This window comes from Paramisgurnus dabryanus, chromosome 23 (genome assembly GCF_030506205.2).
Source record: "Paramisgurnus dabryanus chromosome 23, PD_genome_1.1, whole genome shotgun sequence".
In the NCBI taxonomy this organism is placed as follows: Eukaryota; Metazoa; Chordata; class Actinopteri; order Cypriniformes; family Cobitidae; genus Paramisgurnus; species Paramisgurnus dabryanus.
Window position 1 is genome coordinate 1,532,216 of NC_133359.1, and position 19,869 is coordinate 1,552,084.

A 19,869-nucleotide genomic window follows, 5' to 3' on the forward strand; every position below is an offset into this window, starting at 1 on the left:
AACTGAATTGTAACTAACAATAAATTCATTTATTTTAGCTTCATTCATTACATACGCATTTTTATACACATTGTATTGTTGATACACTTTTATTTAATTAATGTGTTGAATAAATAAAGCAAAAGCAAACCAAACAAATCAAAATGTCGTGATTTATTTATTTATATGCATTTGTTAATATAACATTTACTCGGTCAGCATGCACCGCTGCATACATGCAATAAATAAACTTTTGTTGAGTTCAGTTTGGAGACGGCAGGGAGGGAGGGGGGATGTTGGGGGGCGTGCCGAGTCCTCTGATGTGTGCGTGTGTGTGTGTTTTGGGGGGTGTCCTATGGAGAGCCAAGGAGCGAAAAAAATCCCGTTGGCACCGCACAGTGCAGCGCGCGCACACACGGGCGAGTTGAGAGAGAGCCGGGCGCGCGGTATGAGTGAATCCGCGCGGATGTGCGTGTGTTAACGGCATGACGGCGGATCGTGCGAGCTGCTGTTGAAGGAGAAGAGCCGGTAAGGAGAGAGAGAGAGAGAGAAAGAGAGAGAGAGAGAGAGAACGCGAGAAAGCGGCGGGGGAATCATGCGGTGTCCTGCGCTCCGGCTGCTGGGTCTCGTGTGCCATCTCTCCGCGCTTTTACGCACCGCGCACACTCACAAACTACACCCGAAACAAGGTAACAACTTACCGGACACATCAATAATACAGACTTACACTTTATAGCAAAAACGCGCGCGCGTTGCGAACGTTTGCAGGCGTTTTAGTTGTAATGTGAATCTAAACCGATTGGCTTGACGTTTAAATAAATAGTGTGTATATATATATATATATATATATATATATATATATATATATATATATATATATATACATACACAATGCATAAAGTGTGTAGATTGTGCATGTTAAATACTATAATGTTTATAAAGGTCTGTACATATTGTGTTTTATATTTATGCATGTTGTGTAGATTGTGCATGATATTCTGTACCTATACAGGGTGTCTTATATTTAAATTCACATTTAAAATGTCATTCTGTCAGTCAAAAAAAGAACACATGGACACTTTTAAACCTGGTTATTTAACAACAAAACAATAGATGTAGTATAAATGTATTGTGACAGTCTGTGGTTGTTACATATTAATGAATCATGTCCATAGTTAATATAGTGATCCACACCTGTGCCTACCTGTGTCAAAACTCACCTGGACATCAGTTGATTAAGTAATTGTAAAAATGCCTCCCAGATGACATAAAGTATGACTAAAGGTTCCAAATGCACTGTAAGCTGAATTATAACTATGCATTGATGTGTCTGAACTCTCTGTCATGCGTTTCAGAGAGCTTCATCCGACAGCTGTCATCATACGAGATCATTACTCCAGTGCGATTGAATGAGTTCGGAGAGTCCATCCCGCACCGGCTGCATTACCGCAGAAGAAAACGCAGCGCCGACACAGAGGTCTCGGATTTGAAGGCTCATTACCGAATCGAGGCGTTCGGTCAGAGGTTTCATCTGAACCTGACTGCTGATTCTGGATTTATCGCTCCGACCTACACGGTGGTTCATCTGGGAGAGGAAGAGCATCAGGCCGCAGACCTTCGGCACTGTTTCTATAAAGGACACGTAAACGCTCTGCAGGAACATCAGGCCGTCTTCAGCCTCTGCACTGGACTCGTGAGTTCATCTTCATACACACATCTTCATCTTCAACAGCATAGAGTATAAAAACATGAGACATCAGGCCTGGTGATCTCCAGAATTCTGTCCACAGATGGGGTGATGGGACCATGTCACAAACAGATATATAAACCGCCCTCTCGGTTATTTTAGATGTACTCTGGCAGAAATGGCAAGGGTGGGACAGATGGATTATTTGGGTGTGATTTGAGTTCACATGATCTCCAGCTGTCCAGCACCATCTAGTCTTTCAAATATAGTCCATTTGCTGTCCAACTTTCTAACTGGTTTAAAGTGTCCTACTGTATGCTGGACAATCCAGTTAAAGCTGATAGCTGTGTTTTTGGATAAGGTTTCCAAACTTAAGCTAGTTTAACTAGATCATTTGATGACCAGCTATCATCATGTTTCCGTCGTAAACCAGCAGGGTTCTGTGAATGGATTTCTCGGAACAGTTTAAACCAGTATCTTCTTGCTGGTTTGCCTCAGGTTCTTGTCTTTATCTGCAGTTTTTTGAGGATGTACTCTTGTCCCATTAGCATACGGTCATTTGTTAATGAGGTATGTTAGATGATGTGATTACTCCAGCAGTCTGTACCCGGGGGTGATTTAATGTCTGATGAGGTCATCAGGTCATGCATCATCACATGGTGGTCTTTAACAGCAGGATCAGACCAGTGCAGTGGTTGTATTATTATAGTTGCACATGAAACATCTTTAAAGGCTTTGTACTACAGTTAGGTTGTTGTAGTGGACACAAATACATTTAGTTATTCATTTCAAGAGCACACCATTGCACTATAAATTCAAGTATTCATTCCCATAGGGCTGGACAATATGGGTAAAATTCCTATCGCAAATATACTTTTACATTTCAGTCGATATGGTATAAATCCAATAACGGTATGAATGTTGAAAAAGCCTTGGGATAAACTGTAAAGAATGTCCACAACGAATGTCTGTACCTACAAACTTCTGAACAAATGACCTGTACTATGGCGTTTTGGTCAGTAAAAAGTCAGAATCATTATGATTCGGAGTCGTTTATAACATGCGTTTAAGCTAAACAAAAAATCATTCAAAATATTCTTTATTATCATGAAAATACCTGAAACAATTTGAAGAATGGCGAAATAAATATTCTTCTATACATTTCCTGGAATAGCGTTTGTAATGCTGCTTCTTCTGTGGCACAATTGGAGTTTTTGCATAAGAGCGCCCTCTGGCTTTTGGATGTGCCCGGATTTCACCGTAATTCATTCAAATTCTTTCATTGAGAAAACACGCATTTGCACGATTAATCGTTACACCCCTAGGTTCTCATCCATAGTTCAGTTTGTGTTCATTTCCGTTCTCTTTTTCTATATGGTGTCACCATTGGAAATTGTGACTTGATGCGAACTAACCCTGCACCTCCTTCTTGTACTTTTGAGTGACACTCCAAAGTCCTTATCAGATGAATTGATCTAATAGTGACAATCCTCGCCGTCCTCATGGTTGCTTAGCTACGAAAGATGCCACGGGAGCACGCTTTGGAAGGAAGAAGCGTCTTGACCTGCATTAAACACACGTTTTTAGATGTGAGATGTGAACAGCCATGGGACGCTGTAATGTAGATCGAAAATGTGTTTGGAAACCATATCACCATTCAGCCCTAGATACCACCATCATATCTGATGTGGTCACATGACTCACGTCAGTCCTTCAGGTGTACAGATGTTACTCTTAATTACTGGACATCAGTCATATATTACAGGTGATGATGTCAGAGATACCTCAGATGATTCTCAGTCTAGATGTTTATAAATCTTTTACTTTAATAGATGCTCCTGTATAAATCAGTGGTGGAGCATTGCATTATCAGTGCAAAAGTCGTGGGTTTGAACCCAAGGAACACACACGCAAAAAAAATTACTGTATACCTTCCTTGTGATGCACTTTACGTCACTTTGAATAAAAACATCTGCAAATGCAAAAATGTAAATGCAAATTATGATCTCAACCTGGATCAGTGTAGACAGAAATTGTATTGTGCTTAATGACTCATATAAGTTACCAGTTACCATTTCATAGCATTGATCAGTGTTGTGGGGAAGCCACCTTAGTAGTTTTTTTTTTGTAAGTCATGTACGAGCACCCGCATGCGCATGTGTGTACATGTCAACCAGTACTGTATTCATAAAGATACACGTGTTAAAGGAAAGTTATGTCATTTTCCATCCCCAAGGCGAGGCTGTACGTGGATGTGTCAGAAACCTGCTGTAATTCTCTCCGTTCTTATTGAAGTTTCCCCGCCTGTAACGTCCAGATAAACTGAGTTTGATGAGTGCTATTGTTGTGTGATGAGTGACGTTATGTCATTATGATGGCTGCAGACTGATGCTTTCATCACTGCTGTCAATCACGTATGCCTGTACCCTGTCAATCATTTCGAAGGGTTTACACGCATCATGTGACCTGGTTCACGCACTCATAAAGCATAATAACAGGATGTTGGGTATTCATTGATGTGATTTAGTAGCTGTTGGCTGACAGATCCTCAACATTAGCTCAATATTTGTAGAGTTTGCTTCATGAAGAGTGTTGAAAGACAATGTTTAACCAGTCAAGGTCACGCTGGGGGAAACATTACAGTGGGCAAAATGAACACCAGGCCGTGGATGTTTGTGATTGACACAGATTGTAATCTAGAGACTCTCAGCGTGTGACATCTTAAGAAAAGCCTTGCATGATATTTCCACTCGTGTCAGGTTTATTGAGCGTAGATTGAAATGAGGGATAGCGGTGGGTCTGTTAGACATGCCTCACGACGTGTGCTACATGCTTTTCTTTGAGGCCAGCAGTGGAAAATTAATTTAGCGCATTTATTTAAAACGTTCTGTTTATAAGACTTCTGTTCTCTTGTAACATTTTTGAATGTATGCAAGTTTTTTCAAGTCTTTTGTAAGTCACTTTGGATAAAATCATCTGTTAAAGGTGCAGTGTGTACATTTTAGCAGGATCTAGTGGTGAGGTAGTGAATTGCAAGGTTGTGAAACATGGCGGCACAAAATGGCAACTTCCATGTAAGGGGACCCTCGGTGTATGTAGATTAAAAGGTCTCGTTCTAAGGTAATAAACACATAACTGGTAAAATCAAGCGGATATGCATACTTCAAATTTCTCTATGTCTGGTTGTGTTAACTAATTACATTTTAGTGAACTCACAAATGCAACCAAAATATAAAACATGAATGTTAAAGGGGACATGTCACAAAAAATGTTTAAGATGTCAAATAAATCTTTGGTGTCCCCAGAGAACATATGTGAAGTTTTAGCTCAAAATACCATACAGATAATTTATTATAACATGTTAAAATTGCCACTTTGTAGGTGTGTGCAAAAATGTGCCGTTTTGGGTGTGTCGTTTAAAATGCAAATGAGCTGATGAAGTGCAAACACTGATCACCATAATGGTGGTTTGATGCAATTCAAACTCAATTGTGCTGTGAATTATTTTTTTCTCTCTGCACTAAATGGCAGTGCTGTGGTTGGATAGTGCAGATTAAGGGGCGGTATTATTATAATAAGAGCTCCTTATGACATCATAAGGAGAGCCAAATTTCAATGACATATTTTTTCACATGCTTGTAGAGAATGGTTTACCAAAACTAAGTTACTGGGATGATCTTTTTTACATTTTCTAGGTTGATAGAAGCACTGGGGACCCAATTATTGCACTTAAACGAAAGGTCAGATTTTTATGCCATGGCCCCTTTAAATTAAACTATTTGGAAATTGCATACCCTGTATAACAACTAGGGGATTTACAACAACAAAAAATACACTTGTTGCATTGCACAGGTGGACAATAATTTCAATAAAGGTCAACAGTAAATAGACTTATTTTATGTGTGGCATCAATGCATCGCATGGTTCAACATTTAACCATTTAATTTCATTGTTACACCCCTACTAATAACCATGAGTTACCAGTTTATTTATGGCAAGCAGTGCTTTGACTGATTGTGTGATTGTGTGTTTGTTCCTGCAGATCGGTACGTTTACGACACAGAGCGGTCAGTTTTTTCTGGAGCCCCTGCTGAGCGCTGATGGAGAATACGAAGAGGAACATAACAAACCTCATCTTGTCTACAAACACGACGCGCACAGAAAATCACCTGACACGCAGCCGTGCACAGCCTCAGGTGAGAGCGTCAGGTGTCCGCTGCGAAGTCTGATGGATATAGACGTGTAAGATACTGTATGTTTTAGGGCTGAGGAAAGAGATGTTAAGCAAACAGGACATTCAGTGCATGCATATTGCAAAATAAAACAAGTTGAGTTGTGTGTAATTCAGTAGTGTTGTCAGATTTGCCAGGGTCAGCGTGTTCCCGTGTCTCAGCTGGATCATTTTAAGTGTCGTTTAGACGTGCTGTGCTCTGGTGTGCGCTTTGGCATCGGTGTTATTGTGAGGATTAGTGTCTTCATTATGAGCCCAGTTATTGAAATTCTTCATTTAATGAAAGTAAATCAAGTCCAGAGACTCGGACGTTCCTCAGCTCTGAGCTACAGGATTCATCGTCTTTACTGTTAAACACATGCAAACCAACAACTTTAGGAAAAACACCAACAGGTTATAAATCTGGTGCTTGTGTTCATTGTGTTTCAGAATCAGATGTGTTTATTATCTGTGAAGGACAGCATGACTCCTCTTAAAATCTCTCTTTATATTTTGCAAGAGTCCATGTGTATTGGCATAAAGTTTGTTCTATTAGGGTTTGAACAGGTTGAGGTCTGTCGACAGTATTTATGCAACAGAAAATAATTGATTTTATAATTCAATCAAATCATGTCTGAGCTATGAAGTGTTTAATAATATTGCTCATTGTCAATGCCAAACCTTTTGCATGCTGGGATGCGTCTTGCATTTGTGACGTTAAATCTGGGTCATGATTCAAAGAGTTGAACAGATATAAAATTGGTGAGGATTAAAAGAGTCACGGCTTCACAGCTTGGATCTGATAAGAGCATGCAATGATACAGATGCTCAGATACTGAACGCTTTGAAGAACCACTGCTATACCTGTAGTGATGGTACGGGTTACGCTTGTTGCCGTTTATGAATAATAATAATAATAAATGTTTTACATTTTCTCTTTTGATTGATTGCTTTCTTGTGCAAACCCTGCTACAATTATAGGGTGTTAGGATTGTTGATGTGGCTAGTTGCTATGGTGTTGCTAGATGTTCTCCAAAGTTGTTATAGTGTTAATAGGTATTCTCAAAAGTTGTTATGGTGTTGCTAGCTGTTCTGGGGGATTGCCATGGCATTTCTAGGTCTTCTGGAGGGTTGGCATGGCATTGTTAGGTGCTCTGGTAGGTTCCTATGGCATTGCTAGGTGCCCTTGGTGAGAGTTAAGGTGTTCCTCTTTGTTCTGGAGGGTTGCCATGACATTTATAGGTGTTATGGAGGGTTGTCATGGGATTGCTAGATGTTCTGAACTTCTGGTAGGTTGCCATGGCATTGCTGGGTGCCCTGAGTGAGAGTTAAGGTGTTGCTTGGTGATCTGGAGGGTTGGCATGGCATTGTTAGGTGCTCTGGTAGGTTGCTATGGCATTGCTAGGTGCCCTGAGTGAGAGTTTAGGTGTTCCCCTGTGTTCTGGAGGGTTGCCATGACATTTATAGGTGTTCTGGAGGGTTACTATGGCATTTCTAGGTGCCCTGGGTGGTAGTTAGGGTTTTGCTAGGTGTTATGGAGGGTTGTCATGGTATTGTTAGGGTTCTGGTGGATGGTAGTTACTGTGTGTTGGTAGTTGTTCTGCAGGGTTACCATGGTGTTGCTAGGGGTTCTGGTGGGTTGCTATGGCATATGTGGCCTGAGTGGTAATTATGGTGTTGCTAGGTGTTCTGGAGGGTTGCTATGGCATTGCTAGGGGCCCTGGGGGTAGTTATGGTGTGTTGGTAGTTGTTCTGCAGGGTTACCATGGTGTTGCTAGAGGCTCTGGTGGGTTGTTATGGCATATGTGGCCTGGGTGGTAGTTATGGTGTTGCTAGGTGTTCTGGAGGGTTGCCATGGCATTGCTAGGCTTTCTGGTGGGTTGCTATGGCATTTCTAGGTGCCCTGGGTGGTAGTTATGTTGTGTTGGTAGGTAATCTGCAGGGTTACCATGGTGTTGCTAGGAATTCTGGTGGGTTGTTATGGCATATGTGGCCTGGATGGTAGTTATGGTGTTGCTAGGTGTTCTGGAGGGTTGCCATGGCATTGCTAGGCCTTCTGGTCAGTTGCTATGGCATTTTTAGGTGCCCTGGGTGGTAGGTATTGTGTCTTGGTAGTTGTTCTGCAGGGTTACCATGGTGTTGCTAGGGGTTCTGGTGGGTTGCTATGGCATATGTGGTCTGAGTGGTAATTATGGTGTTGCTAGGTGTTCTGGAGGGTTGCCAATGCATTGCTAGGTGCCCTGGGTGGTAGTTATGGTGTGTTGGTAAGTGTTCTGCAGGGTTACCATGGTGTTGCTAGGGGTTCTGGTGGGTTGTTATGGCATATGTGGCCTGGGTGGTAGTTATGGTGTTGCTAGATGTTCTGGAGGGTTGTCATGCCATTGCTATGCTTTCTGGTGGGTTGCTATGGCATTTCTAGGTGCCCTGGGTGGTTGGAAAGCCTGTGATGTGGTAGTATCTCAGTAAGCATGGCACTTTAAAACATAATTGGTTAGAAAAGCACATAAAGGTAATGTATTTTAAATCCAGGGTGTTGTCTGAAAATATTTCCAAAGCTTTGCGTGTTATGGCTGGACAAGTGAGTCATGCTTTCTATTCACAGATACGTCTGTTGTTCATCTCAGTTTCTCAAACATCATCTCAGATACTCAAGCTCAGCAGTTTTATTGCTCATAGACTGATCTTTGATAGCTGAATTAGTAAAGTTTTTTGTTATATTGTTAGCTGTTTATCATTCGATTTCATTATTATTATGAATTATATGCAGTTAGACACCTCAACTGATTCCTAATTCTCAACTATTGACATACTTTTAAAATGAATGTGGACAACTTAGCTCAAATAATTTGGACTTGGAAAAATTTGATGAGAGATGTTTGAGCTCATATATCATGATTGTAGACTTTGGTATCTTAGCAAATCTGAGCAAAGCTTTAAACATTGTTGAGATCTTTCATTAAACTGTAGAGAGATGTGTGTGATGAGAAACTTTTTCCTTTATTAATCACCATGTTGCGTAAGAGATTCAGATATTACATTTGTGTGAATTTATGTCTTTCCTATTTGTGCATGTAACAGCCATCTTAAAACAAGTGACATGTCTTTATATAAGCAACATTTAATAATTTATTTATATAATCAGTTATATCATGATAATGCTATTGCATTAGTTTTGCATCGGGATCAAGAGTTTACCGTGAATGGGTCTGGTCTTGTATTCACAAATGAGTCGTGTGTTTGGCTTTGATTCTGTCAGTTTCATCCAGTTAATCGCTGTGTCTTGTTGTAGCAGTGTAATCACCTGTAAGCTGTTACACCTGTCTCCCCGAGCGAATCGCCCGCCCGCCTGCCCGCCCGCTCTCCGCCCCTCCTTCTGCCGCTGGCAGCGTGCGAGTGCCAGAGATCCGAGCCAGAGTCTTTAAGGGCGAGAGTGAGGCGGTGTGGTCACGACACGCACCCATCAGCCCGAGCCAGCGGCGCTTCAATATGGAGCTGCTTAGTATCTGGACTCAATTTTTGGGCCTTCAAAAAGCAATGATGCCAGAAAAGCTCAGTTACAGATTGAAACTGTTTCACATTTGATGTGTGCCAGGACTGCGGATAGACATGGTGATGGCCATGGGATTAACTGTGATCTTGGGTTTTTACATGTTGGTTTGTAATTGTTGCTCTCTATGACATAAAGCTGTCAGATATAATTAAGTTGTGTGTGTTTGAGACAATCCAGAATGAAAACAGCCCGGTGTTAATTGTTTTTAGGAACATTTCCTGCTTGGACTGTTGTGTTTGCGTCATTTATGAGGCGTTCAATACAGAACGATCTGTACAGCTTCAGTGAACATTAAACGTAGCGGGAAGTTTTCATAAAAAAATAAATACTTTTAACTAGTCTCTTATTGCTTTAACCTGTCCTCCTTAACCGTAAACACATTTCAAGTTCAGCAGTGACCCATGTTCATCAAAATCACTCCGTCTTTAACCGATCTCTATCTTTTGCTGATGTCCTTTCAGTGCATATATTTACAGCAAGTGCTGCATTCAAAGTCTTTGTGCCCGGATAACCGAGGGGGCCGAATTTGGGAGATTCCTCCCACTTCAGTTCCCCACAGCAGGTTGTACGGTGACATAAAGGGCGTCTTTGTGAGGGTCAGTGATGTCACGGTCCTGGGACACATGAAAGGGAAGATGGGACGTGTTTGGATTGTGCCAACTGTCCCAGTTTTCTGAACTTGGGGAAATGCCAAGTGGCCTCAAGATCAGACAGCTTTCTCACGAGTGGGTCAGCGTGCAAATGTAATTTACTGGAGATCAAACTAAAATCATATCGCTCCTTTATAGCTCTGCAATAAAACTGGTTTGTTGTACAATAACAATAAATGTACTCTGCATAGCTCAGATACTTTTGGGTTTGGAAAAAACTTTTTATGAGAGGAGTTTGATATCTTGGCAGTCCTGTGTACAATATGTTAAGATTTCTTTTTAATCTTTAAAGGAGACATATGTGAGAAGTTTATTTGGTGTATGATCACATTGTGTTTATCTCTCAAATGCTCGGTATGGGTGAATATTTTCTGCTCTTTAGTGTTTCAGTTTTTGCTCTGAGAAATGATGCTGAAGACATCAACCGCAGATGTTTTGATTATCATGGACATTTCATTTTAATTCACTCCAGAAATTCTGTCGAGATGCCAACAACCTTTCGATTTTGCTCACAAATCATTCCAGTTTTATAATTAACCTCCCCGTCAATAGGAAGTCACGATTGACTTTACTTCCGTATTGAAGTTTTTCTGAGTGAAATGGAAAATTACACAAGGACAATAGAGGGTGTGGTTTGTGTATTCCACTGTAAATTGATTGGATATAAAAAAGTAGGCGTTTCATTTAGAAATGGAACTTGCAACATACTGACACTTGGAGGGGGTGGAGTTAACAGATGCCCCGCCCAAACTGTCTAGTTGACATCATCAGGGAAGTATGTACATTTTTAGATGATTTATGAGGGCACATGAATAAAAAAAAAATATGACCCACACGGATAAATAGTTTATAATGAACCCTGTAATATTTCAGTAACAAATACGAATAGTCAGTTTGGATTTCATGGGGACTTTAAGAAATTAAAAGACTTTTTTAAGATGTCAAATAAATCTTTGGTGTTCCCAGAGTACATATGTGAAGTTTTAGCTCAAAATACCATATAAATAATTTATTATAACATGTTAAAATTGCCACTTTGTAGGTGTGTGCGAAAATGTGCCGTTGTGGGTGTGTACTTAAAAATGCAAATGAGCTGATGATAAAGCAAACACTGATCACAATGATGGTGGTTTGTTGCCATTAAAACTCAATTGTGCTTTTCTCTGCACTAAATGACAGTGCTGTGGTTGGATAGTACAGATTAAGGGGTGGTATTATATCATTACATCATAAGGAGAGCCAAATTTCAATGACCTATTTTTTAATGCGCTTGTAGAGAATGGTTTACCAAAACTAAGTTACTGGGTTGATCTTTTTCACATTTTCTAGGTTGATAAAAGCACTGGGGAACCAATTATAGCACTTAAAGATGGAAAAAGTCAGATTTTCATGCCATGGCCCCTTTAAGCTCTCAGGTGTGCGCTATAATATCGTCACAGCTTAAATTTTTGTTAGGTTCAGGGACTTAACATGCTGGAAGTTACATATGGGACTAAAATATTTCTGCATTGACAGAAAGTAGAAAGTATGCGTGTCCAAATGCATGCAGCATATTAATGGCACTCTTAAAAATAAAGATGCTTAAGGTTCTTACAGATTCTTAGAGAAGTTAAAGTTTCTATATAGGACCATGCATCCAAAAATTGTTCTTTTATGGTTCTTCTTCATGAAGCACCTTTATTTATTCTTTCCTTTATTTCATGAACGGGTTGTTTCCATTACAGCTGTACTGGTGTATTTTTTCATGACCGGATCAGCAATCAGGACTACAGCGATCTGTTTTATAATCAAATAGATATTCAATATTTGAGCCACATGTACAATAAGAGCTTGAAATGGTGATGCGTGTCTGCATTCGTCTGTGGTTTCGTTTTACAGTCCTGAACGCTCTGTCAGTGATCTCAGTTCTGGCTCGTCTCAAGTTGAGAGATGTGTTTCAATAATAAGGGCTGTTACAGTCGATGTCTCGGTTTATCTCAACACCTGCAGGTGGATCCATTTACATCTGTCATTGTACAAAGCACTTCGGTCCTGTTAAGTACCTCCGGTAATGATGTGGACATTTTTGTTATAGTACAGAAACCTCACTGTTGAAGTCTTACAGCTGAATCTCTCAAATCAAATCTGATTTAGACCTCACTTGCCATAGAAATCCATGCCAAAGAATGTCAGTGAAGTATTAAAGAAGAGGGCTGCCCAGACAGCAAACGACTCCAGGCCAGAACCACACTGAAGTCAGCTAAATGCTGGTTAACGCTATATGCTAGCGTTTAGTCTGAAGTTCTACTATTGACGTTGCAGTTACGTTTTGCAGGTCCATACTGAAAAAAACACAAACTTACCACTCAGAAACGTCCATTAACAATCTCCAAACAATTGATTGTTCCTCAAAATCTGATACAGACACAAACATAAGATCTATTTACACACACACAGAGCTACTGAAGGAGAAACAGCCAATCAGAGCAGAGCTCAACATTATTATTCATGACCCTTTTAAATAAGATAATAATAGACCACTTCATTCTAAAGGCAAATCCTATGGTTGTAAATGGACATGTAAAACTGACTCTGGATCATTTTCCGTCTATATAGATATCAGAGAATAATTTACCAGATTATTACAATGCATTCTTTGGCACCTTTAAGGATAATTCTGTCCGTCTTTATATTCTGTAAGTTGTTATGATTTTACCAGCGTGTATGTGTGTGGTGTGTGTCTGTGTTCCTCACGCTCACATGGCAGGTCTCTGAACAGCCGCTAATGACAATGCTGGCGTTTATCTCTTTCTTTTGCTCAGCATGCGTTTGGCTTTGTTGTGCTGGTGGTCAAAGGAAAGAGATGAGGGTTGAGGAGGATACGGGCCACTTCATGTCATTCATCTGAATGTAGATCATCTGTGTGTGTGCGTGCATGTGAAGAACGAGTTTTACAAGCTGAGGTCTCTGTTACCAGGAGAAAGTTTGAACCGATTCATTATTACACTTTCTGACTGCATTGCTCTCTCGAGATCTCAAAGAAATGTCCAGTCACGTGTCCTGGCGCCCAGATCGATTGGACGTGGGGATGCGACTTGTCTTCGTAAAGGTCGAGGTTGTGGTCAGAAAACGGCTTCTTATGAAATCAGCTCACCAAATTCTCGACCTTTCGGCTTTTGTACGAGACAACAGAATTGTGACGGGGCTGTCTCACAGAGAGACGCTTGTACTGATTCATCCACCCACCCACCCACTGTAGAGAGCGCTCAAACTGCGGGTTAATGGTACCAAAGATTTCGGCTAAAGGTTCAAACCCTGGCAGTTTCATGACAGCCAGGGATTTGCTGTGTGTTAGATGAAGAAATCTTGCATTGTGTTGCCGTCCTCCGTTGTTCACCTCTGAATATTGAATGATGTCACGTTATTGAAGTGAAGTTTATTCTTTCCTCTGTGTGAAACTGGAGGGCTGATCCGTCACGTTAAGAGCCTGCTGTCGACCCTCAGAGCTGTTTACTGAAGAACTTCCTGCTCGTATGTTTGCTCAGGGATTTCTGCCTTTCACCACGAGCTAAAGATGTGAACACAACTCAAAGATTCACCAGAAAGAATCGAGTTTCACAAAAAAAACATCCATTCTGTTAAAGACAACAAAAGAGAAGAGTCAGCTGTGTGTTTGTGTGCCACACCTGCAGTGGAGAATAAAGACATTTGTAATAAAATAACATGAATCAATCAATAGTGCTCATTTTTGTGTGATTTATAGTGTTATTTACTGGGGGTTTAATGGTTGTGAAGTGTTGATTTTTAAGTGTTTAGTGTGTTTGGTCTGTACACTGATGAGGTCACAGGTCAAAGGTTATGGAGACACACACTGACAGCTCAGAGTTTATAGTAGGACTGAACACGCTGAAAGAGACATCTGAACGATGCTGTATGTGTGTCAGGGCATTCAACTTTCATCTGTTGTGTTTTTGTGTATGTTAACTTGCTCCTAATAAACTCTGTAGATGTTCGGTGGTCACCTCCACGTCTGTGTGACGTATCTCTGCATAGGACCTGCGTCATAGCCGCCACTTAAACTTCTGCATCGTTGTTCCCATCGACACATGCAGATAGCTAGAAGGCAGTGTCCACGGGGATGTTACACAGGGTGAAAGTTTGTGAATCTGGGGGAAATAATGCAAGGCCCTGGGAAGTGTTTGAAAATATAAATGCATAGATACAGGTCATTGAAAGTGCTTGAATCTATTTTATGCAATATTTTTTTTCCATGTTATTCCCTGTGTATTGTAGGATAATATCATAAAAATGTTAGACTTTTTAAGCACACGTGCTAAACTGTTGGCTTTAAATGCTTATATCTCCTGTATGCCAATGTTGATTCATACCAAAATGCTTTTTTGCATAGTTGTGTTTGACACATGAAAACGTCTCGGGTTACGTATGTAACTGTTGTTCCCTGAGAAGGGAACGAGACGCTGCGTCTCCCTTGCCATACTTCCTGTGTCCCTGTAACGCTGTCTTTGGCAATATTTCAGATAGCGATATACTTCCTGGCTCCCGCGTCACCCTGTCTTTGTCATTAAGCTTCACCATTGGTTAAATTTGATATACACATTCAGACGCACTTACCCCTGGAGGCGTCCCCGAAGTGTCACCGCAGTGACGCAGCACGAGTTCCCTCGAAAGGGAACTGTAACAATGTATCTTTAAAGGTAACACGATGTAACCTTGCTCTCACTTGAAATGTGTCCCAACATTTAATCCTTGAATTTGAGGGTATTGGACATGGAAAGACATTGAAAGGTCCTTGAATTTGAAGTTTTCTAAGGTGTGGGAATCCTGGTTACAGTATAAAGGCAAAAGCACCTTAGTAGACTTTCGTTTTAGATTGAATTGCTAAAAATTATTTTCATAATCGATATTTCAGGCGATTAATCATCGACTAATCAGATAAAAATATGTAAAGAATAATTGATGATGGGCCATTGAATTATAAGAAATAATGCACACCCAAGGTGGTGCGGCACAACGTGAATCAGAATTTTGAATAATTAATTTTGAATAAACCAGAGTCAATTATTCTTTACATATTTTTATCTGATTAGTCGATTAATCGCCTGATACCACGGTTACCAAAAACATTGCTCTGGTGCCTATTTTTAAGACAATTTAAAGGTTAGGTGTGCAGTTATTGAAAAATAATCAACACCCATGCAACATTTCTCAGCCAATCAGAATAAAGTATTCAACAGTCCCGCGGTATAAGATTTGATATATCAATTAGTTATCATTATTTTGTAAAAATGTTTTGCAGACGTGATGTCCAAACCCTCCCACTTAGCCATATCACAGAAATACACATTTACATTAACAATAGGCCCACACAAGTTTTTTTTCACACTATACTTTGAGTAACAAACACTGTACTGAGAAATCATAAATGTGTGCATAAAATGCTCATGAACTAAACAATGCACAGTACTGTAAAATAACTAAACATTGTAAATGTGCAACAGTGAAATTCATTTACAACTTAAAACAGTTTTCAATGTTCAAATGGTTAAAAATGGCCCATAAAGTCGTATCCAAAAAAGCATATACAAAATATTGTATCATCTTTAAGAAGAGAGGAAAAGTATAGATATTATTCACTTCTTATGAAGTAAAGCACGTTTTGTAAGAATTGCTTCAGATGTTGTTTCATTCGATTAAAATAGAAAAAAAACACAGTACTTTCTACATGTGATGTGCAGAAACCGAAATCATTACTAAAACGGCGAATAATATCTAGTTTAAATGTTTGTAAAGCCCTCTCGTGGTCTGAAAGAAATCCCCGGTTTCTACAAATGATCTCAATGTTTAGTTCACAGCAAACTTTGTGTTGAAGTCTGTGTTTGTGTGGTAAAGGTTGTGTCAACATCTTATCATCATTGACCCACTGCTCTCAAACCAAACACATGTGATGATTGTACAGTAGTTTACACTAAAGTTTGCTTGGATTGTGTGCTTGTGTATTAGTGAGAATAAACACACTTACAGATGGCAGCGTTAAGAGTTTGGAAGCCGTTCTTCAGGAAAAGCTTTAGGTCACGGCTTAACCCAACACAAGCGCTGTGTCCTGCGGTTCAAACTGTGTTATTTTAATTTGCCGGAGTTTCCTGTGGTGAATGCTGGGGTTTGTTCAAAGCGCTCGACTTGATGATGCTGATGAGAAATGGCCTGAACCGACCTCAGATGGGACATTAAAGCCAATTTAATCCAGGAGACGTTTGCTCTGTACGGTCTAAAATAAAGACAGACGATGATGTCACATAATTAGCTTATTACTCGCAAGCCTCACATCTTACAATCTGATGCGACAGGATTCTGTGATCTGTGTTAAGAAAACACACAGTTTAGTGTTTAAAGAAAGCCTGTAAACGTTTCACACGATGCACACTGTATGTACCGTGGTATTTTTAAAGTACCTTAAAGTATTTTGTAGCGTGTTATGGTTATGTTACAGTACTGTAAGGGTTTACATTCACCAGCGTTCCTCTGCTGAGGTGGATTTCTGCTGTGGGCTGGAGTTTCGTCACACGTGGCTTTATTCCAGCACGATCCGCTCTGACATAATCCCACATGTGGCTGTATATCAGAGCGCAGACGTGTCTGCAGACAGCTGCGCATGCCAGAGATTACATCAGAACGTTCAATGCATGGATACCCTGCAATGAAACATCTCTCTGTGTTAAAGGATTGGTGCAATTCACCTACAAATGTGCTCTCATGTGTATGAATAAATACGTAAATGTAAATTTTTATGTTTCTATTAAGTATTTTTATGCCAATTTTGGATAACGCATTAAAATAATTCTGAATGGAAACACCAAGACGCGCATTAATACTAAAAATGTGTTTAAAAACTAATTTGCTCAATGGAGTCAGATACATTTCTTATTTGATAAGAAAACGCAAAACTACAATGGGGACAATTTAACCATAGTTTTGTGTAAAAAAAATAATTAAACTAACCAGCGGACTGATCTTATTGCATGGTTATCTAAGTAGTCTAACTTGCTTATTTGACTAGGCTGCATTCTCAAACAGCAGGAATATTCTTCTGAAGCACAAAATAAAAAAAAAAATTGAGCAATTCCAGCGTTATGGATGTGACATTTGCAGTCAAAACTTGATATATAATTTCTCAGAGAATGTATTTATTACCAATATATTAAACCATCTGTTTATATTTCCTCTGATGATAGAGTCCAGACATCAGAAAAATATCCATCTTTACTCATGTATATTTCTCTTATCTAAAATAGAAACCATGTGTTATGGATGTGACAAAGAATAGCACAAGGAGACAACCACTGATCTATATAAATGACTGTGTGCATGATGTCATAATTATGAAGCCACTACGCCGCCATATTGGTATGCCCAAACATTATATTAAATTAATAGGACTTTTAATGATAAATGTCTCCGTTTTTATGTCTGAAGTCTCCCTGTACATTATTACAATGCAAACGTCCTAAGCATGTACATAGGTATTATACGTAATATACATTCATCTTCATTACAATAGCGAACATTATTATTACATTATTAATGGCAATCATTCTGATATGTAAATAATAAATAAATAATCATGCTTTAAGTATCGTATGTGCATGCAATCATTTGCTGGTTAGGGTTACAATGATTTTGTTCTCTTCGACTCACTGGGTGAACTTTCTGCTTTACTGGCAGATATTTTATGCAATATTAAACTTTTGCACATACGCAACTTTGGATAGAAACGTAGCTAATGAATCGTTTATTATTTCCCCACAGAACATCATACCAGCAGACACATCAATCTCCATAGCAACAGAACTTTGAAAGAGGAAGTGACATCAATAGAGGAAACGATGCACAAACGCGTGATTCACACCAAAGATGATTCCAGCGATCCCCATTCCCGTAAGAAGAGGTTCCTGTCGTACCCGCGCTTCGTAGAGCTGATGGTGACGGCCGACACCAAGATGGTGCGACATCACGGACGAAACCTTGAACACTACATACTAACAATCATGTCAGTAGTAAGTGAAGTATTCATTTATTACTTTCTCTATCTTATACAGTCCACTGGGGCGGCAGTGGTTGAGTGGTTCATGTAGGTTGTCTACAAATCGAAAGGTTGGTGGTTCAATCCCCGGCTCCACCTGACCAAGTGTCGAGGTGTCCTTGAGCAAGACACCTAACCCCAGCTGCCTCCGACGAGCTGAATGGCGCCTTGCATGGCTGACACCGCCGTCGGTGTATGAATGTGTGAATGAATGGGTGAATGTGAGGCAAAATTGTAAAGCGCTTTGGATGGCCATTGGTCTATGAAAGCGCTATATAAATGCAGTCCATTTACCAGTCAAGGTTAAACCAGTTAAAGACAGCAATGAGGGTTTGAATAGTGACTTGATCTGTGCTCCTGCATTAGCAGCGCAAAAGTCATGGGTTTGAACCCAGGGAACATGTTTACTAATAAAAAAAAAACATCTGCCAGATGCATAAATGTAATGTAAGTCCTGTTACTCAGATGCTTCCTGAGGAAAAAGCCTCCTGGTTTTCTTCAAGTTTCCAACTGTGCCAAATTGCCTGTAATCCTCTGAAAACAAATTTTGTAATTTGTCATTGTTTTATGTTCTTATGTATAAGCTCATAAAATCTGCTGTTGGTCTTATTAATGTCTCATAAATCTTTCTGAAAGGATTTCAAGGGTTTTATTGCTTGATCAAAAATTAATCCCATGTCTTGTGTGTGATATACTTGTTTACTTCAGCGTAGACTTGGCTGGATTTATACCACATGGCTGATCCATGATATGAAGCATTAGGGGATCTCTATACCGTCTGCATTTCTTCAATTCATTTGTATTGTGGTGCCGTTTTGGGTTCATATTTATTGTAAAATAAATATTTATGTTTTGTTCCATAGGACAGTTATTTCTGTGTAACTATTGCTGTCAGCAGAGAACTAGCATGGTATAATGATGGATGGTTATTGTTCAGAAAAGCATACTAACATACTTACTTAGGAGTAAGTATGCATGCTATAAAAAGATTGCACAATTTGCATGAATATATTTCATAGCAATGCATGCGGAACTATCCCACAATGCAGTGCATTTAGCAGATGCTTTTACAAAAAGCGAGGTAATGAAGTTTGCACGCCGAGTCTGAAATTCTTGTAAAAAATAAATATGACCTCACATTGTTTACACATAGCCCCCAAAACTTTCGTCCATCATAAATGCTGCAGACGCACTTTCGCAACCTGATTCATGAATTTCCATGGGATAGTCACCAAATTTTTTCTTTTTCGTGGCATTCTCACGGATTGTTTACTCAAATGTTTTGTCCTATTTTCTTGTCGCTTTGGTTTAGGGTTAGATTTACATGAAATGACATCCTTACCCAAACCCAACTCTAACCCCAACACCAGACAACAATTTTTTAAAGTTGATAAAAGAATACATCAGAAAAAATAGTATAAACCAATACTTAAAGTTGCATACTACACAAACGCCAAATCTAACTCTAAATCGAAGCGACAATGGTTTGAAAATAGGACAAAACAGTTGAGTAACCAATCCATGAGAATGCCACAGAAAAGAAAGTCTGTGCTAAGGCCATGGAAAAATGTGGAGATCCGTGAGAATGCCACGGAAAAATTAGCAAAAATTCCATGACGGAACTTTGTGAGATCATGTTGCACTTTCGGAAACCCGAGTTCGATTCCCGCTCAAGGTCCTTTGCCGATCCCGTACCCCTCTCATATACATTGTCTG

At 39.7% G+C, this 19,869-nt stretch overlaps 1 protein-coding gene across 1 annotated transcript in view; it reads left to right on the forward strand.

The window, feature by feature from the left end:
• Positions 1-389: 389 nt before the first annotated feature.
• The window catches only part of LOC135768181 (A disintegrin and metalloproteinase with thrombospondin motifs 20), a 99,064-nt gene continuing 79,584 nt past the window's right edge, over positions 390-19,869 (forward strand). The window contains exons 1-4 of the mRNA XM_065277357.2: positions 390-668; positions 1,335-1,672; positions 5,709-5,862; positions 17,880-18,127. Coding sequence (XP_065133429.1) covers positions 575-668; positions 1,335-1,672; positions 5,709-5,862; positions 17,880-18,127 — 834 coding nt within the window. The 5' untranslated portion in view covers positions 390-574. The remainder of the gene's footprint in view (positions 669-1,334; positions 1,673-5,708; positions 5,863-17,879; positions 18,128-19,869) is intronic.